The 19,892-nt window shown below is 44.7% G+C and overlaps 1 protein-coding gene across 1 annotated transcript in view; it reads left to right on the forward strand.

Moving 5' to 3' along the window:
• tmtopsa (teleost multiple tissue opsin a) overlaps positions 1-19,892 on the forward strand; it is a 125,498-nt gene that overhangs the window by 87,444 nt on the left and 18,162 nt on the right. Inside the window, exon 3 of the mRNA XM_082174055.1 lies at positions 9,635-9,868. Within this exon, the coding sequence (XP_082030181.1) occupies positions 9,635-9,868 (234 nt within the window). The remainder of the gene's footprint in view (positions 1-9,634; positions 9,869-19,892) is intronic.

Consider the following 19,892-nt stretch of genomic DNA (forward strand, 5'->3'; position numbering starts at 1 on the left):
CGTAGATTGACCGGTAAATCGAGAGCTTCGCCTTACGGCTCAGCTCCTTCTTCACCACGACAGACCGGTACAGCGACCGCATTACTGCAGAAGCTGCACCGATCCGTCTGTCAATCTCCCGTTCCATCCTTCCCTCACTCGTGAACAAGACCCCAAGATACTTGAACTCCTCCACTTGAGGCAGGAACTCTCCACCAACCTGAAGCGGGCAAACCACCCTTTTCCGACTGATAACCATGGCCTCGCATTTGGAGGTGCTGATTCTCATCCCAGCCGCTTCACACTCGGCTGCAAACCGTCCCAGTGCATGCTGAAGGTCCTGGTCTGATGGGGCCAACACGACAACATCATCCGCAAAGAGCAGAGAGGAAATTGTGTGGTCCCCAAACCTGACCCCCTCCGGCCCCTGGCTGCGCCTAGAAATTCTGTCCATAAAAGTTATGAACAGAACCGGCGACAAAGGGCAGCCCTGCCGGAGTCCAACATGCACCGGGAACAAGCACTGAGGAGTTTCTTGACTACCTCGGTGACTTCAGCTTGGGTGATGGACGAGTCCGCCTCCGAGTCCTCAGCCTCTGCTTCCTCAATGGAAGACGTGATGGCGGGATTGAGGAGATCCTCGAAGTATTCCTTCCACCGTCCGGTGATATTACCAGTCGAGGTCAACAGCTGCCCACCTGCACTGTAAACAGCGTTGGTAGGGCACTGCTTCCCCCTCCTGAGGCGCCGGACGGTTTGCCAGAATCTCTTCGAGGCCGACCGATAGTCCTTCTCCATGGCCTCACCGAACTCCTCCCAGGCCCGAGTTTTTGCCTCCCCAACCACCCGGGCTGCAGTCCGCTTGGCCCGTCGGTACCCGTCAGCTGCCTCAGGAGTCCCACAAGCCAGCCAGGCCCGATAGGACTCCTTCTTCAGCTTGACGGCGTTCGGGGATTGCCGCCTCGACAGGCACCGGAGACCTTACGGCCACAGCTCCGAGTGGCCGCGTTGACAATGGAGGTGGAGAACATGGTCCACTCGGACTCAATATCTCCAGACTCCCTCGGGATCTGGTCAAAGCTCTGTCGGAGGTGGGAGTTGAAGATCTCTCTGACAGGGGATTCTGCCAAACGTTCCCAACAGACCCTCACAGTACGTTTGGGTCTGCCGAGTCTGTCCAGCTTCCTCCCCCGCCATCGGATCCAACTCACCACCAGGTGGTGATCAGTTGACAGCTCCGCCCCTCTCTTCACCCGAGTGTCCAAGACATACGGCCGGAGGTCAGATGAAACAACCACAAAGTCGATCATTGACTTCCGGCCTAGGGTGTCCTGGTGCCATGTGCACTGATGGACACCCTTATGCTTGAACATGGTGTTTGTTATGGACAAGCTGTAACTAGCACAGAAGTCCAATAACAGAACACACTCGGGTTCAGATCAGGGGGGCCGTTCCTCCCAAACACGCCCCTCCAGGTGTCACTGTCGCTGCCCACGTGGGCGTTGAAGTCCCCCAGTAGAACGATGGAGTCCCCAGTCGGAGCACTTTCCAGCACCCCTCCCAGAGACTCCAAGAAGGCTGGGTACTCTGCACTGCCGTTTGGCCCGTAGGCACAAACGACAGTGAGAGACCTATCCCCGACCCGAAGGCGCAGGGAAGCGACCCTCTCGTTCACCGGGGTGAACTCCAACACATGGCGGCTGAGCTGGGGGGCTATAAGCAAACCCACACCAGCCCGCCGCCTCTCACCATGGGCAACTCCAGAGTGGTGAAGAGTCCATCCTCTCTCGAGGAGTGGGGTTCCAGAGCCCAAGCCGTGCGTAGAGGTGATCCCAACTATCTCTAGTCGGAATCTCTGAACCTCACACACAATCTCAGGCTCCTTCCCCGCCAGAGAGGTGACGTTCCATGTCCCTAGAGCTAGATTCCGCGTCCAGGGATCGGGTTGTCTAGGCCCCCGCCTTCGACTGCCGCCCGATCCACTGTGCACCGGCCCCTTACGGTCCCTCCTGCAGGTGGTGGGTCCTCGGGAGGGTGGCCCCACGTCGCTCCTTCGGGCTGAGCCCGGCCGGACCCCATGGGGGGAGGCCCGACCACCAGGCGCTCGCATACGAGCCCCAACCCCGGGCCTGGCTCCAGGGTGGGGCCCCGGCTGCGCCATGCCGGGCGATGTCACGGTCCTCGAATTTGTCAGCATCTGTTGTGGTCGATAGTATCAAATGCAGCTCTAAGATCGAGTAACACTAATAGAGAGATTACTCTTCACTGTCGCTTAGCAAAATAGTCTGTTTGTAAGCGCCACCAAGGCAATGGAAAAGATTAGAACATAAAAGTCAATTCACGAGTTCACACTTACATAAAATCAGACATAATATAAAACATGCGCATTTGGCATGCTGTCCGGGAGGAGGGCTCTGAGCTCAAAAGTTTGCCCGAAACCAGAGCACAATTGGAGAGAAGTTTGGAGAGAATAAATGACAGAATTTGAATTTCACCTTAACAACGTAGTGGCAAGTTTTGCATGGAAAAATATTTTTTTTATAAAATGTTACATCTAGTTTTTGTATGAAAAAACACATCAAATTGGAATCCATTGTCAATGGGGTAACTACACAAAAAGGGCTGTGGTTTCTTTTTGCTAGAAAAGTGGAGTTGGTCTGCATTTGGCTTTCATTGACTTCAGGGCAGCGATGAGAAGGTACTGTAGGTGCATCTTATCATATGCTGCCAGGGAAACTGTGAAGGCACATCCCTTAATTTTAATCACCCATTCCCATTGTACATCTGGATCTGGAACAGCAATAGGTGGGTCAAAACAAGAGGAGGTGAATCACACCATCACAATCCTTAATAATAACTGGCTCTTCTTTGAATAAACTGACAATGGGGGTGGCATGATGAGGGAAGATCAGCTGGCATGGTGACATGCACATTTGAAATCTCCTTTACTGTCTCTCCATTAGCATATGTGGGTTGATAATTGTCAATTATCAACACATGACCTAATCTATGGTGCACACAATTACTTTTTTGCAGTGCTGAACCACAGAAAAATGGTTTTCAGGTGGCTAATTAACATTTCTTCCATCCATTCACACATCCGTCCTTCCACCCTCCCTCCTTCCTTCCTTTTGTTCTCAATCACAAAAAAAGGTTTATTAATGTGAGAACTCTAAATAAAAAGGTTTTAATTAAAAGTCAGTAGAGTGCTGCAGTGATGACATTTTTGTAGGTCAAGCCAGAAGTTAGCATCGCCCTGGTTCCCTCGACAAACCCCCAACAGATTATTGCTGAAATATTTCCTATTTTAGGAAAATTATTTATATTTCCTCTGGTGACAAAGTGGGCATTCATTCATACATACACATCATGGCCCTATCTTGCACCCAGCGCAATTGACTTTGTTCACCGACGCATGTATCATTCCTATTTTGCACCCGACGCACAGTGGACTTTTCCCTCCACAGACGCGCGTCGGTAAACTAGGAAATGCATTTTCGCTCCCGGGGGGGCGGTTCAGCGCAAAGAGGAAGCGTGTTCCGGCGCAAACGTTCCCTGGTGCTATTTTGCAGGTTTAGAAAACAATTCTGCCACATACCAGGAAAAACCTAGTCTAAAGTCAGTGGCGCGTTGCCCATGTTATTCATATGCTATTTTAAGGGTGCATGCTTGGCCATAATCAATGTAGCGTGTGCACAACACGCATGCACTTTGCTTATCTCATCTACACACAGACGCAGCAGTTCTCATTTTTAGAAAACCATACATTATTATACGGAAAAATATTAACACACGACGGAAATCATTGTTGTGTCCATGAAGATGTGAAAAAATAGGCATAAATCTAGGCATAAATGCCCAAGATCCGCCCACAAAGTTACTTGCGTTTCGCGCTTGATACTTGCGTTTCAGATCGTTAAAATAGGGCCCCATGTATCTAAAATAACAAAAATAAATAAAAGAGATTCACCTGTGTATGAGGCAAAAAGATGTCATCAGCCATGGTGAGCAAATTACATCTAAACTTCACAAAGTTGGTCATATAAAATCACAATCAACTAATATATTGTTGCACAACATCACTAAACGTTCATTTTAACATTAATTGTGAGACAATTAATTAACAACACAGAGTTTTTAGTAAAAGGCATAACAGTTACAGTAACACTTTTAACCACAACATCACTTTCAACATCACAGTTAAGCTTCCAACAAGCTTGTTTAATTTTTTTTTTTTATAAAAAATAAAATAATAATGAATAGAACAGAATAGAATAGAATAGAATAGAATAGTTACCTGTTTATAAACACGATGAGATGCGTTTACCTGTTTGGCTGATGACATTCAATGTTCCAAAAAAAACCTCTGGAGTCTTATTTAGGCACGAGAGGCAACACAGAGGGGCAAGGAGTGAAATAATGAATTTATTCAAAGAAATAATCCAAATTAACTAAAGGTGTTCAAACAATCAGTAATCAGTATTAGTGGAAGTCATCATTGAAAGTGTGTCCCTCTTCTCCCACGCTCCAGCAATCCAGATCATAGAAGTATACTTTTAAGGAGAAGGAAGAAAACGGCACAAGAGCAATACCACATAGGAGACTCTCACTCACCCCCTACTCCCCTGTATCATTTACAGCAATGAGCACGAAACAAAGTGTCAGCAAACACGTTGTCTGCGCCTCGAATATGCTTAATTTGCTAATTATAAGGTTGCAAAAACAAAACCCACCTCATCAACCGCTGACAGGCTTTGCAACAAATGTAGAAAGGTCAGTGGATTGTGATCTGAATAAGTGGCAATTTGAGCTCCTCCCCCTACATACACACCGAAATGTTGAAGGGCCCATATCAATGCAAGTGCTTCTTTTTCAATGACAGAGTAGTTTACTTGATAATAATTACATTTACGTGAAAAATAGCTAACTGGATGATCAATCCCATCCATCCCAGCCTGCAGAAGAGCTTCACCTGCCCCTTTCTGGCTCGCATCCACCTGAGTCTTAAAAGGTTTGTCAAACCGCTAAGACTGAAGAGGAGGACAGCAAAAGCTTTACATTTTCAAAAGCTTTTTGACAACCTAGAGACCAAACAAACTTAACAGAACTAGTTAATGGGCAAACAACAGATTAGTTAATGGGCAAACAACGGACAAAAACTTTGGGCAAAACCCCCAATAATATCCAGCCATATACCCAAAAAACGCATTAATTATTTTTTTGTCGAAGGAACAAGTTCAATCGCATGCACTTTTTCTTGTAACGGACGCACACTACCTTGTCCCACCTCCCTTCCCAAGTAGACCACATTTGCTTTAGGAAATTTACATTTGGCCAGATTGACAGTAAGCTGAGCTTCAGCTAAACAGGGAAAAAAAGAGCAAACATGCTCTAAATGCTGTTCCTAGGTATCGCTGTAAACAATTACATAATCTAAATAAACTGCACAGCCCGCAAGTCCTGACACAACACGGTTCATCAGTCTCTGAAACGTTGCTGGTGCTTTCCTTAATCCAAAACTCATAACGGAGTAAGCATATAACCCAGAGGATGTATTGAAGGCAGTGATTCCTTGCACCTAATGTTAATGGCACCTGCCAATATCCTTTTAACAGGTCGAACTTACTGACAAACTTAGCTGTTCCTACTTGATCTACGCAGTCCTCAATCCGGTGAAGGGGAAAAGCATCAGGCTTTGTAACCGTATTTACCTTTTGGTAATCCGTGCAAAGTCTGTAAGAATTATCAGATTTTTTAACAAGTAAACACTTTAAAGCCCAGCTAGAGCAAGATGGTTTCGCTAAAACATTATCCAATAAATACTGAACCTCATCCTCTTGTTGTTTCACAATTGGCCCACGGTAAAAACGTTGACGAATTGGTAATGCATCACCAACATCCACATCATGTTCAATTAAATGTGTACGTAATTGGGTATCTCCAAACAAAGCTGAAAATTCATGTATTACCTTTATAAAAAAAAAATAAAAAAAAATAAATAATATATATATATATATATATATATATATATATATATATATATATACACTCTCTCTGTTGAAAACTAGATTGGGTCTTTAAATGATCCAAACTGAGTAAAGTTGCAGAATTTGTCAACCTAGGTTGCAACACACAATCTGCAGGGGCTTCAACTTTCTCCTCAGTTACGTCCATAGGCACAATACCACCCCCCTCTGAAACTGTTAGTACATCAGTAATTTTAGATTTGGCATTATCACAAGAAAAATATGGTTTTAACAGATTAACATAACAGAGCTGAACAGATTTTTTTGGATCAGGTGTAGAAATACGATAATTCAACTCCAATACTTGCCGAGTGACAGTATATGGTCCTGAGAATTTTGTGCGAAATGGTGAAGCAGACAAAGGCAACCATACCAGAACCTGATCTCCCTGAGAATACTCTTGCAGTTCTACCAAAAAGACTCGGGAGGCAAAATGACTTAACAAGCATTAATTTATTAACAGCCCAGCAAGCCAGTATTGTGTTATGAAGTTCTTTGGCGTAGGTTCTAATGCCATGTACAGGGACCATGCGCTACGTTGAGCACTTCATCTCTCAATTTAGTGGGCACTACAATCTGCACCAACGACTCACCTCAGCTGTTTTTGCTCTGGGACATCCATTTCCGTAACAGCGTCCCATCTTGCACAAAATACCAGCTTGCTGCTCTCTGCTCCTCATCCGGGGACAACATAGCATCAAATAAACTAGACAGCATTGAGTCCTCCCGCTGCGCAGCTACCAACTCTGCATGAGAAAAAGAAGCTGGAAGAAAAGAAAGGCCAGGAAAAGCATAATTACAGGACTTTTGCACAGGAGCTTGATCAAACTCTCCCTAAATAGAATTCTTAGCCGCTTTTGTTTTAGAACGAGTCACAGCACATGATAAAAACACATCTGGAAATTCCTCAGCAACATTAAACGAATTGACAGTAGGTAGTGGAGCGACAATGGGTGATTGAGATACATCTGGCCACACACCCACTCCGGCCAGATTATTACCCAAAATCACATCCACTCCTCTCACTGGGAGTGATTGTCGGACACCCATAATCACCTCACCTTTACCAATTCAGATTGCAAAACAACTTTGTGCAATGGAATGGACATACTTGTAAATGCTATTCCCTGAACCAGTACAGTTTTTCCCAAACTGATGACTGATGAAAATGGTAAGGTAGATTCTAAAATAAATGATTCCGAGGCACCTGTATCACGCAGAATCTTAAAAGGTACATTCATCCTGTGGGACAGCCTGAAACGGCTTCTCAGCAGGACAAAGCTTGGGGTGAACACAATCAGTCATTAATATAGGGGAGAAAACATTTTGCAATCTTATAGATCCCTTACCACGAATTGGTTTACTTTTTAGGACAGGACATTACTTTTTCCAATGCCATTCTTCAAAGCAGTAGCAGCACATGGAGTCAGGAATAGCTTTTGAAGGACCATTAGGCACTTTATCTGTATTTTATGTAAAATCAGGTTTATTTGAAATAATTTTCATTGTAATTCCTACCCCTATTCACTATGTTTAAGCACTGACAAAAAATCATCGGTGAACACTGCAGCCTCCCCAGCAGTCTTAGGCTTGTTCTCATTAATATAGGTAAAGATATAGGTAAAGGCTCTCAGGAATAATACACTTAAGCTGCTCAGTGAGAATCAATTCTAGCAGGCTCTAAAATGTATGCACATTAAAAGTTGCGCACTTCAACATGGGTTTGTTGCGATATGCCTCCGGGACTAATTCAAAGGCTTTACGAACTTGGGTTTTTACCTTCATGTAATATTTACGATCCCCCACTGAAAGCGCAGTATATTCTTGAGCTCTACCAACTAATTCTGACTGAAACATAATTGTTCGATCAGTACAAGGCCAATCTCTTTCATTGACCACACTCCGTCGGGGTCTCTTTCATTAAATTTTGGTAGCAACTTCAAATTACTTTCTCTAACACCGTCTGCTGATAGTCTTTCATCAGCCATGAGTTTCAATCGTTCTATTTGTAACTGATCATATTGAGCTTGTCGATCTGATACTAATCTTTGTTCATGTTTAAGTTTTTCATACTCAATTTCACGCTGCTTTACCAAATCATCAGCCTTAAGTTTTGCTAATTCAATTTCCTTTTCTTTTAGTTCTTTCTCGCGCTCCGTAGCATGCTTAAACATTTTTTTTTAATCATGAGCCTGCTGTAATGCCAATATTTCCTTTCACTGTTCAAATGATAAATTACTCATCGAAATATCACGTTTCTGTGATCCTACATCAGAACCTGCTATTGCCGTCTCTGACACACCTGTCATTGCACCACAATCAATCCATTTATTTTTAATCAACACTCTCAACTCATCTTTTCATTAAAGTTTATCGACTGATTTACTTTCTCTCTACAATCCCCTATAATTTCCTACATTCCTTTTTCTGACGGGGAATTAATGAATTCTTCTAACAATGCCATACATAGCCAATCAAATAATTTTCAAACTAACATAGTGACTGACAAATAAAATCACGTCATTTACTATCACTATCAAATCTCCCCCAAACTATCCCACATCTCCAACTAACTAATTAACTCAACCCTAATTCTTCCTGGTCTTCCTTTCGGTCGAGCCTCTTTAAGCATCTAATACAGCTGGTGCAGAGCTGAACTATCGGTCCAGGCCTGCAACCACGGCCGTGCACTCAACCCAGGAATACAAATTAAAATAATAATTACAGCCTACTCGGGGAGCATAACAAATAAATTATGAGCCACCTCTCCGAAGCAAAACACGAACAAACTGCTCCACTTACTGCGAGCGCACCTGATTCTCTTCACTAATTACCAGTCCATGTGCTTCTAGGGGAAAAAAAAAGCAGACGAGCCCCCATATGTAGCAATAGCATATTTCAAGACAAGTAACAGTTTTTAAAAAAATCACAAGGGGTATTAATTATGTATTTTATGTTGTAGAATAAAATGTGATAATATCTTGAGCTTATGTTAACCACAGACCTTACTTCAGGCTTTTAACCAAGATCCCATTAAACAACACCCATAACTGGTTTCTGGCATTTGGCCTACAAAAATATGTCATCCCTGCAGCAATCTATTATAAATGGTGAAGCTGACAACTGTACCAATGAGAGAACGTTTAAAATATTATACCTTGTTGAAAAGTTAGATAACTTGTGTTTCCCTTGGCATATGAAGTCCCTAAACCTTGAGCATTCCATCTACAGTTGTTGAGCACTTTCAGGGGAGGATACTGATTAGCTCTTGATTAATACTTTATTGATCCTCCTGGGGTAATTCGGTAGAAAGGAAGATTTCTTAGTCAGCAGTGTTCTAGCCATTACAGAGAAACACCAATGGACTTAATATCCATCACCTAACCACTTGACCATGACTAATTAGTTTAACAGATTCTTTTTCAGCCAAAATGTATTGATGTTATACCAGATTTTGATGATTTAAAAAATGTAAATAATATATACTATTTTGATATTCATTGTTATATTATCAACCTATAATAAACAGTTAAACATACTATACTGTGGATAATTTTTAGATCTATTTTTACAGATATTATTACTAATTAACAATGTTACTGATTATCAATCTCTTTTTCTCCATGAAGGTCAGCAGTGTGAACACGACTATGAGCCGCAAACGAGAGCACCGGGTTCTTCTCATGGTGATCACCATGGTGATCTTCTATCTACTCTGCTGGCTGCCCTATGGGATAGTGGCTCTGCTGGCCACTTTTGGAACCCCTGGACTGGTGACTGTGGAGGCAAGCATAGTGCCCTCCATCTTAGCGAAGTCCAGCACTGTCATAAATCCTGTCATTTACATCTTCATGAATAAACAGGTGAGCATAAAGAAAGCAGGAGCCCCAAGATTGGGCAAAAATCAGAAGTTCAGAACTTGAGGATTGGATTTGTGAGTGAATTTGAATTTAAATGACTGGTGGAATCATTTCTGTACAATGAAATTCAACAGTCACACAGTAGAATCGGACATTCTGTATAATGTTTTTTAAGCCTATATTATGTTGTGCTCCATGTTGAGACTGAGGTACATTATTCTGTGGTAAATATGTTTCCTTCCACAATGGTCCATGAAATGGAAGTACACTAAATTGATTATTCATCAGATGTTTAAATGTTTAAACATCTAAAATGTGATCTAATTAATTTCAACTCAGATGTTAATTAGATGTTACTTTCAGCATACATTTGAACATTTCAAGTTGTATTCATTTACATGAGCGAACAATCATGTACTTATAACCCATTTTTTACAATTACTTTGGCACTACTATCAAAATGGTTAATGGGTACAATATACATAAACATAAGATAATTTGTTCATTAAACTAAAATCATCTGTTCAAAATGACAAACTTAAAAGTATTACCATTCCATAAGTTATCTGATGATCTTTTTATTTCAGGCCCCTGTCTTGAGAACCTGTATCCAAAAGATAGGGTTAATGGGCATATAAGTAAATTCAGTGATCAATCCTTTGTTTTGCATGCAGGCAAGAAATACTCCAAATTAATTTTCTTTTTGAAGTGGAACTTTAACGCTGTATCTGATAATGACGCTATGGGGGAACGCCCTCATCGTGACCAGTATCTGAATATGTGTAACAAAGCACCCGTCAGTATAACAGGGTGCCTGGAAGACACATCATCAGCTTTTTTTGTCTTCAGGAGCTGCTTTCTTTGTATGTGCATGCATAAACTAGAATCTGTGAGAGCTGTATGTGCTCATTGTGATGCATTTGCGGTAAAAGCTTTTATTCTGGCTTGATTCTCTTTCAAGGGATAGAATCCAGGATTTGCACGGAGCGCGTTCGGCTCTCAAGGGAGAGACACTGTCACTCAGAGTGTTGCATTTGCAGTAAGAAGTTCTGTTCTTGCTTGATTGCATTGTAGGCGGAGTTTGGGAAGAAGTCCCTTTTAGGCGTCCTCTGATTGCTCCATTGCTCTCAAATACCATTTTGTGGATTTGGAAGCTTGCTCTAAAATAGTTTCAAAAAATTTATTCCAGTCCGAATGGAGATTTATTAAAAAACATTGGTCTCATGTCAGTTCAGGAAGCTGCTCTGTGGCCGCTTCTGACCTAGCTGAGAGAATATTAAGATGTCATGTAGCAAATTATTTGCATGTGGAGGGGCTATGTGAAGAGTAATATGCGAGGATGTCGCGGTTGATGAGTTGTTTGCGAACTATCTCTCCCTTGGTGCTTCATCCTCTTAGAAGGCTTCTGTGAGAGTGAGTGCGTTCGGCATTAAAGCAGACTAGTGAGTCTGTTTGCTTCTTGAGGAGAACCTTTCTTATTGTTTACATCCTGCACTTGAGGGTGGGGTTGTGTGAGATAAAATAAAGATGGGACACAATCCCCTTTTTTTTGGTTTCTAGCATAGTTGTAGGATTGGTAGCTTTGAGTTGATGCAACCCCTTCACTTTCTGCTGACCACTTTTTAGCAGAAGTGTTTAGCATTAGAAATCCCTGGCTGGAAATTACTGAGGGACAACTGTTTTTAGGAGAAGTCGCAGTGAAATTATGCGGTTTGACTGGAGGTGTTAGCAGTGAACTGCTGAGGCAGCTGCTTACTGGAGAAGTGATTGCGGTGAGGTGATGCAACCCCTTCAGTTTTAGTTGCCCTCCCTCCAGTATGACTGGAGATGTTAACTGTGATCTGCTGAGGCAGCAGATTATTGAAGGAGTGGTCGCATTGAGATGATCTTTTCACTTTTAGTCTGTGCTTCTTCCAGCTCAGCTGGTGAAACTACTTTGAGACATATGTTTTTAGAAGGGCTGGTCGCAGTGAGATGATACGACCCCCTCACTTCCGGTTGCTCTCCCTCCATATTCTGGAGGTGTTAGCAGTAAACTGCCGAGTTTGTCTGTGAGCGTGCCTCCATGTTATCTGTCATGTAATTTTGTAAAAAGCAATAGCTTTAATGGGTCTTAAGTTGAGTGCTTTTATTCAAAGCATGGTTCAGCTGTTCTCCTCTAGTTATACTGGGGTCTTGAAGTAGAACCTAAGCTCCCCTTTCGTTTCCTGGGGGTTCAGAGTCTGGGTCATAAGAGTGGTGGGCACACTGCATTATGCCGTACTCTCATTGGAGGGGCAGCAATAATGAATGTTGTAGCCTGAAGGACTAATTACTAAGGTTTTTAGCACTTTGCATGCCCCCAGACAGTTCAGGTGGCCAAGGTGGACCAGACAGTTCAGGTGGCCATGGCGGCACGGCCTCCATGGTCCTATCAAGGACCCCCCCCCCCCCCCCAAAATTTTCTTGGGGACAGCTATGGGGTTATGGGCTGGAACAGACAACGACTCCAGAACAGAAATGACGTGAAAAGTCTCAGCAGTCGTGACGTGAACAGGATCTGGCTCGGCAGACGTGACGTGAACAGGCTCTGGCTCGGCAGACGTGACGTGAACAGGCTCTGGGTCGGCAGACGTGACGTGAACAGGCTCTGGCTCGGCAGACGTGACGTGAACAGGCTCTGGCTCGGCAGACGTGACGTGAACAGGCTCTGGCTCGGCAGACGTGACGTGAACCTCAGTCTCTGGCTCGGCAGACGTGACGTGAAGCTCAGTCTCTGGCTCGGCAGACGTGACGTGAAGCTCAGTCTCTGGCTCGGCAGACGTGACGTGAAGCTCAGTCTCTGGCTCGGCAGACGTGACGTGAAGCTCAGTCTCTGGCTCGGCAGACGTGACGTGAAGCTCAGTCTCTGGCTCGGCAGACGTGACGTGAAGCTCAAATGTGTGCACCGACCACACACACCATATGGCTGTGGCCATAATTGTTAGTGTAGCCATAACTGAGGGCTCAGGTTCAGGCGTGGCGGCGGCCATCTTGTCAGGAGACACAGGCTCGGTGGCGGCCATCTTGTCAGGAGACACAGGCTCGGCGGCGGCCATCTTGTCAGGAGACACCGGGTCGGACTTGGCAGGCGTGACGTGAAGAGACCCAGACATGGCAGACATGACGTGAAGAGATTCAGGCTTGGCAGACATGACATGAAGAGATTCAGGCTTGGCAGACATGACGTGAAGAGATTCAGGCTTGGCAGACATGACGTGAAGAGATTCAGGCTTGGCAGACATGACGTGAAGAGATTCAGGCTTGGCAGACATGACGTGAAGAGATTCAGGCTTGGCAGACATGAAGAAATTCAGGCTTGGCAGGCTTGGCAGACATGACGTGAAGTGGCTCAGGCTTGGCAGGCATGACGTGAAGTGGCTCAGGCTTGGCAGGCATGACGTGAAGTGGCTCAGGCTTGGCAGGCATGACGTGAAGTGGCTCAGGCTTGGCAGGCATGACGTGAAGTGGCTCAGGCTTGGCAGGCATGACGTGAAGTGGCTCAGGCTTGGCAGGCATGACGTGAAGTGGCTCAGGCTTGGCAGGCATGACGTGAAGTGGCTCAGGCTTGGCAGATACTGTGGGTTTGTGGGGCTTCTCCTCAAAACCCACAGTAAATGAGGAACCACTCAATAATAGTGCATAGTCAATATATTGGGCCAAGGACCAGTGGATTTCCCCCCCCCCAGGAAGCTGGGAGCGAATGGGCTCATTCAGACTCACCCTAAATATGTCCTTGAGGGCCACATCATTAAAATCCAACTGGCAACACAGCCCACAAAATTTCTCCACATACGTTTCCAGGGGAAGATTCCCCTGGCGTAGGTTTAGGAGGGCAACCGCTGGGTTCATTGTAGGGGGTCAAGTATTCTGTAATAAGGATCCACTGGAGGCAAGTTGAGAGATGAGAACCCATGTGCAGTTTATTGTAACTAAAACAAAACATGAAACAAAAACATGGCGTGGCATGAAAACAAAAAACCAAAGCATGAACATGAACTTTACACAACAGCAGACTACAGGAAACAATACTTGACAAAGACACATGGCAAACATGAGGGCTTAAATACACAGACTAATGACAAAACAAGGGACACCTGTGAACAATGATCAGACAATTAACCAAGGACAAGACATGGCAGGATCACATGACAAACAGGGAATCACATGACAGACATGGAAACAAGACATGACACAGAAACATGACAAGAACAAACCCAAAACGTGACACTTGGTTACAAATGATGACAATTTTAAGTTTTTTCTAGATTTTTGAAAAACAACATCAAGATTCTAAAATTAGTGCCAACGTGATTGTAAAAAACTGCAACTTAGGTTAGGATCCTTTAATTTTCCTTATTTGAATCTTATTGAATCTTATTTTCTAGCTCAATTCAGGAAAAGGGCATTCTCATTTCAATTATGACTGCTGTACAACCATGTGTACCACACTGACGATTAAAATCCTTGTGGAATCTGGGTTCCACGTTTTTTTTTTTTTTTTTTTTTTTTTGTCAAACTTTTTGTGTACACATTCTGTGTGGGCTTGCTCAACTGACTGATTCTCCAGACTTTTTGCATACCAGCATGAACAGAAAGTATCTCCATCAAAGCTGAGTGTGCTGAGCCATTCACTGAGTCTCCAGAAACTGGGTGCCAGGGATGTTGTGGTCCAATCTATCTACACTGTCAGCTTGATAAAAGTGATGCGAATGGTTTACTGGCCTACTCTCATGTGAAACAATCCAATTCATTGTGCTCTTTTGCACCATCCGTCAAAGTGTCAGCTGTTGAAGAGGGTAAATAGCAGCCCTACACTTCCACTTGTGGTTAGGGACCTCTTATTTATGTAGTCAATTCAAGCTTTTGCCAACTGAGAAGGTATTATACGTTAACACTCCCCTAACTCAATAAAGTTAACTCTGTTTGGCTCTGAGAGATGTTTTTTAGGGCAAGTATGTTTTTTTCCCCCTCTTGTGGAGTGTACCACTGAGTTGTCTCAATGCAGGAAAGTAGGTCTCACTGGAGTAAGATGGAATGCCATCCAAAGGTCATAAATGGTCTGTCAGCTCTGGAGTCTGAAAATCCACATCAGAGAGATGCTTAACTTCCACTAAATCCCAGATATGTTTCACTCTAGGTACCAAAACTCTGGTTTGATTGATGGAGCTTGTCATTTGTCCTGTCTAGTGTTGTATATGAACCAAAGAGCACAAAATGCATTTACACATTCCATGTTGCTACAGAATGGAAAGCTAGTACACCCTAAATATAAACCTCTTTTTTTTTTTTTTGGAATCCACTCTTTTGTGTAGCCATGAAAACTAACCTTGCTTGTAAATTATTATCATTGGTGGTGCTGGCTACGGTATTTTACAATATATATATATATATATATATATATATATATATATATATATATATATATAACTTTTACATGCACTGTACTTTTGCATGTAACATCTGCTATAAAATATATAGATTGAAATATACTGTATATTAAAATGGAATTAAGGATATAGAATGAGCATGTTACCTTCCTTATTGTTCCGACGCACATTATCTATTTAATTAACCGACAGCAGGTAATTTAATTAACCAACAGCAGCGAAATTGATGAAAAATGTTTCTTTGACAACCATTTTTTCCATGACTAAGACGAGACGATGACGAGACAATACCAATGCCATTAATCAATCAATAACTGTGTTTATATCAACATGCACTATCGTTGATGAAAAAAGACTAAATGTGGTAAAAATAAAATAAAAACTTGACCAAAATCACTCATTGTTTTTATTGCATAAAGGAGGAGACAAAACATTACAGACTGTTTTTACAAGCTTTCATGCCTACAGTGGTTATATTTTAATGTAAATCCCCCAAGCAGAGCTTTTCTACCCGGTTATTTACTTGATCTTTGCAATCTAGCAACCATGCGCACATGCTCTCTCAGTATCACTGATATATTTTGCTTAAATTAAAGTGTCTTTCAGTCTGTCTTTGTTCTGTCACGAACCGCTTGCGCTGTTTGCTGCGACTAAACCTGCGATCAAAGTGCAGGCTGATATCCAACTAGGAATATGTAGAATTGCACAAGTGCTACTGCTAAGAGTGCAATGTCAATACAGCCTGTTACCTTAATTCAAATTTCTCATAAGCTTAACTGAATTGGTCTAAAGACAGACATTATAATAACCATTTTTGTCTAGAGACTACATATAAAATAGCTACCAAAATGAATGTTGGTAACTGCAGTTTGAAAGAAATGACTAAAAGTTGACAAAAATGCAATGACTTTTCGTAGATTAAAACTAGACTAAATCTATAAAAGACAAAAATGACAAAAATGTGACTAAGACTAATAAGCATTTTCGTCTGAAGATGAAGACTAAGATTAAATAAAAAAAATGGCTGTCAAAATTAACACTGGTGTGTTACTTGTAGTTTGGTTCTCTTGTTTTTGTTTTGTTTTTTTTTGGTCAAAAAAAAAAGAAAAAAGAAAAGGCTTTTATGATGTATATTTTGCTACAGACCTTACCGAACATCCATACACAAAGCTGTGTGCTGGGCAAGATGTGGTTCTCTTACGAGAGGTCTCTCGTACTGCGTAAGATATCTTACGCTAGGGGAAAATCCTTTTCCGCGAGATATTGAAGCCAAAAATTATCCTTAATTTTGTAATAATGCAAAACGCGTTGCAGCAGCAATGCAGACATAGGCGAGACAGCTCGCGCGCCTATTTGCTGCTCTGCGGCAACTGCAGCAGCCTATCGAGCGAGGCCTGGCGTGACGTCAGACCCAATCAGGGCACTTCGCGCCCGCTGCGTCACGTCCCGCCGAAATGGGCGTGGTCTAGGCCTATAAATATCGCTCGCAGGCAGCTATTATCTGATTTTTCATCCTTCAAGCGAAGCACACGCATCGCTGGAGCTGGATTAGAAGCCGCGCCGTCTGACAGAGAGCACCTTCAGCGGGACGAGTCACTGAAGTCGCTGGCCGCGCCGCCTTCCTTGCCTTCCTGCTGCGCTTTCCGGCATTATATCCTTTCTCTGCTACTGTGTTTATGTATGTGTGTGTGCTCGCCGCCGCGACACACACTCCCATTGCACTAAAAGAGCTGGGCGTCTTTTTCAAGACGCCCCTTTTCCTGATCACGCAGCTCTCGCACTCGCTGACGGCGACTGCCCTCACTGCGAGTTAGGTACTGCCTATGGTGACTCTGAGGACTCACCTGGCATCCTTCTCCGAGACTGCTCCTCCGCCCCCCCCCCCCCAACCCGCAAAGCTTGCCGGTTCGCCCGCTTGCCTTGCCTGCTTGGGGGACGATACCTGTTCTCCCTCTGTTCGAGCCGCGCACACCGCGCCGCTCACAGAGGATGTCAGGAGCGGGCGGTCACGGGGCTAGCTTTCTCTCTCCCTCTGTTCAAGCCGCGCAAACTGCGCCGCTCACAAGGGAGGCTGGAAGCGGATGGTCGGGGTTAGTTTTTCTTTACGTTATAAGAAAGCTACCCTGCCTTCTGCGCCCCATTCATGCGTCACTCACCGGCGAAAGGAGAAAGATGTGTTTTTTAGTCCCTCCGAGGATGGACTGACCTTCAATTTCTCATACATATTCCCAGTTCCCTGATCATGCGACTGGAAATATCAATATTGCAGCAGGCGAGCCTGTTTTAATACAAGCGCGCCTGCAAGCATACGCCGAAGAAAGCATGTGACGCTCTTATATGCTCGTGCATCCGAAAACCTTTGCGTTCCCCCCTGTGGCTCAGTGGCGGAATCATTGGTTTTTCTCACGAGAGACCGGAGTTCGAATCCCGGTCTAGCGGCAGTTAAAATTATGCCGCCAATGCTTCGCTCTGTCAGTTCCCTGAAAAGCGACTGCAGACGTGCATTTTGCAGCCAACGAGCGCGTTGCACAACCCGCTCGCCTGCACCCAAACACCGTTTCTATGGTTTCCGTGCGTCACTGGCGAAAGGAGAAAAGAGCGTTTTCTGGTCCCCCCGCGGACGGACCGACCTCCTCTTTCTCGTACATTTCTCATTCCCCTCTGAAGTTCGGGCGACTGGAAATGTCAGTATTGCAGTGAGCAAGCCTGTTGTAATACACGCATGCCTGCAAACAAACGCCAGCACGTTGACACTCTCTTATAATACTCGCGCTAACTGAGTTACAATGTGTCTCCCCCTGTGGCCCAGTGGCAGACTCTCAGGTTTTTGCACGCGAGAGACCCGCGTTCGATCCCCGGGTCTACCGGCAGATAAAATTATGCCGTCAATGCTCGCTCTGTCAGTTCCCTGAAAAGGCGACTGCAGATGTGTATTTTGCAGCCAACGAGCGCGTTGTACAACCCGCTCGCCTGCACCCAAACACCGTTTCTATGGTGTTCCGTGCGTCACTGGCGTAAGGAAAAAAAGGGAGTTTTTCTGGTCCCGCTGCGGACGGACCAACCTCCTTTTTCCTATACATTTCCCATTCCCCTCTGGAATTCAGGCGACTGGAAATGTCAATATTGCAGTGAACAAGCCTGTTGTAATGCACGCAGGCCTGCAATAAACGCCAGCATGTTGACGCTCTCTGTTTCTATGGCAACTTCTCGCTCGTTCAGTTCCAGTAAATGTGACTGTTCCAGTGTATCCTGCAGTAAACAAGTCGGTTCTGTCACCCGCTTGCCTGCACACAAACGCCGTTTTTACGGCTACCCAGATAAATCCCATAAGTGTGTATTTTTCTGGTGTCCCGGCCACGGCCGATGGTGCTTTATGTGTAAGAAGAATGCCCACTGCCCAGTGCCCATCTCTACACACAAGCACAGCCCGTCACACTGGGCTCGCGCACATGAATCGGCTCAGACCGATTGCGCTTCAAACATGGTGAATGTGCCCACTAACACCACGTTATGCATGTCTCACGGTTTCTGTAAAAACGAAACCAACGTGCACTCGCTTCACGCAAGCGAACGATGCTTTCGGTGTGATAAATGTGCCCGCTGTCCCGCGCCCACATCCACACATAGACATGACAGTTCCCACGGGAACCGCCCAGCCCTCCCCCTCGCGGTTAACCACCGCAGAGGAGTCGAGCGCGGGCAATCTGCCCGCTGTCATCAGCGCGCCCCATGCCTCAAATGTCACGAGCGACACGCTTGTGTTACAGCACACCGAAGCTTCCCCATCGCTGAACGAGCGGAGCGCGCTTCGTATTCGACCCCTAGCTATCCATGCAGACGCATGGGCAAAGCTACCCGGGGTTTTCGAAGTGGGTGCTGAACATTATAGAAAGAGGCTATTCGCTGCAGTTTCGCCGACGCCCTCGCCGCTATGTGGCGCGCGTCGAGACCACGGTAAAAACAGAAGTAGCACATCTACTTCGAGCCGAAGTGACGAAACTATTGAGCAAAGGGGCCATAGAACCTCTCTCTCAAGATCAGAGCGAGGGAGGGCTCTACAGCAGATACTTCCTGGTACCGAAAAAAGACGGGGGTCTCAGACCCATACTAGATCTAAGGCAACTGAACAAAGTGCTTGTGAAGCGACAGTTCAGGATGCTCACGACCAGGCAAATCCTTGTGCAGATTCGCCAAGGAGATTGGTTTGTGTCAATAGATCTGAAAGACGCGTATTTTCAAATACAGATAGCGTCACGTCACAGGCGATATTTGAGATTCGCCTTCGAGGGCCAGGCATATCAGTACACAGTCCTGCCGTTCGGTTTGTCCCTAGCACCCCGTACATTTACGAAGTGCATGGATGCGGCGCTCGCACGCCTCAGAATGAGATGCATGCGAGTGCTGAACTATTTGAACGATTGGCTGATTCTAGCGCAATCTCGCGCAGTGCTCATAGAACACACGACCATTTTACTCGATCACCTCGAGGATTTGGGTCTGAGTGTCAATTGGGCAAAGAGCTCCCTGTCACCCAGTCAGAAAATATCTTTCCTGGGCACAGAACTGAACTCACTATCCATGATAGCGCGACTATCACAACAGCGCGCGGTAGACATTCG

This window comes from Leuciscus leuciscus, assembly GCF_965113295.1.
Source record: "Leuciscus leuciscus genome assembly, chromosome: 6".
Taxonomy (NCBI): domain Eukaryota; kingdom Metazoa; phylum Chordata; class Actinopteri; order Cypriniformes; family Leuciscidae; genus Leuciscus; species Leuciscus leuciscus.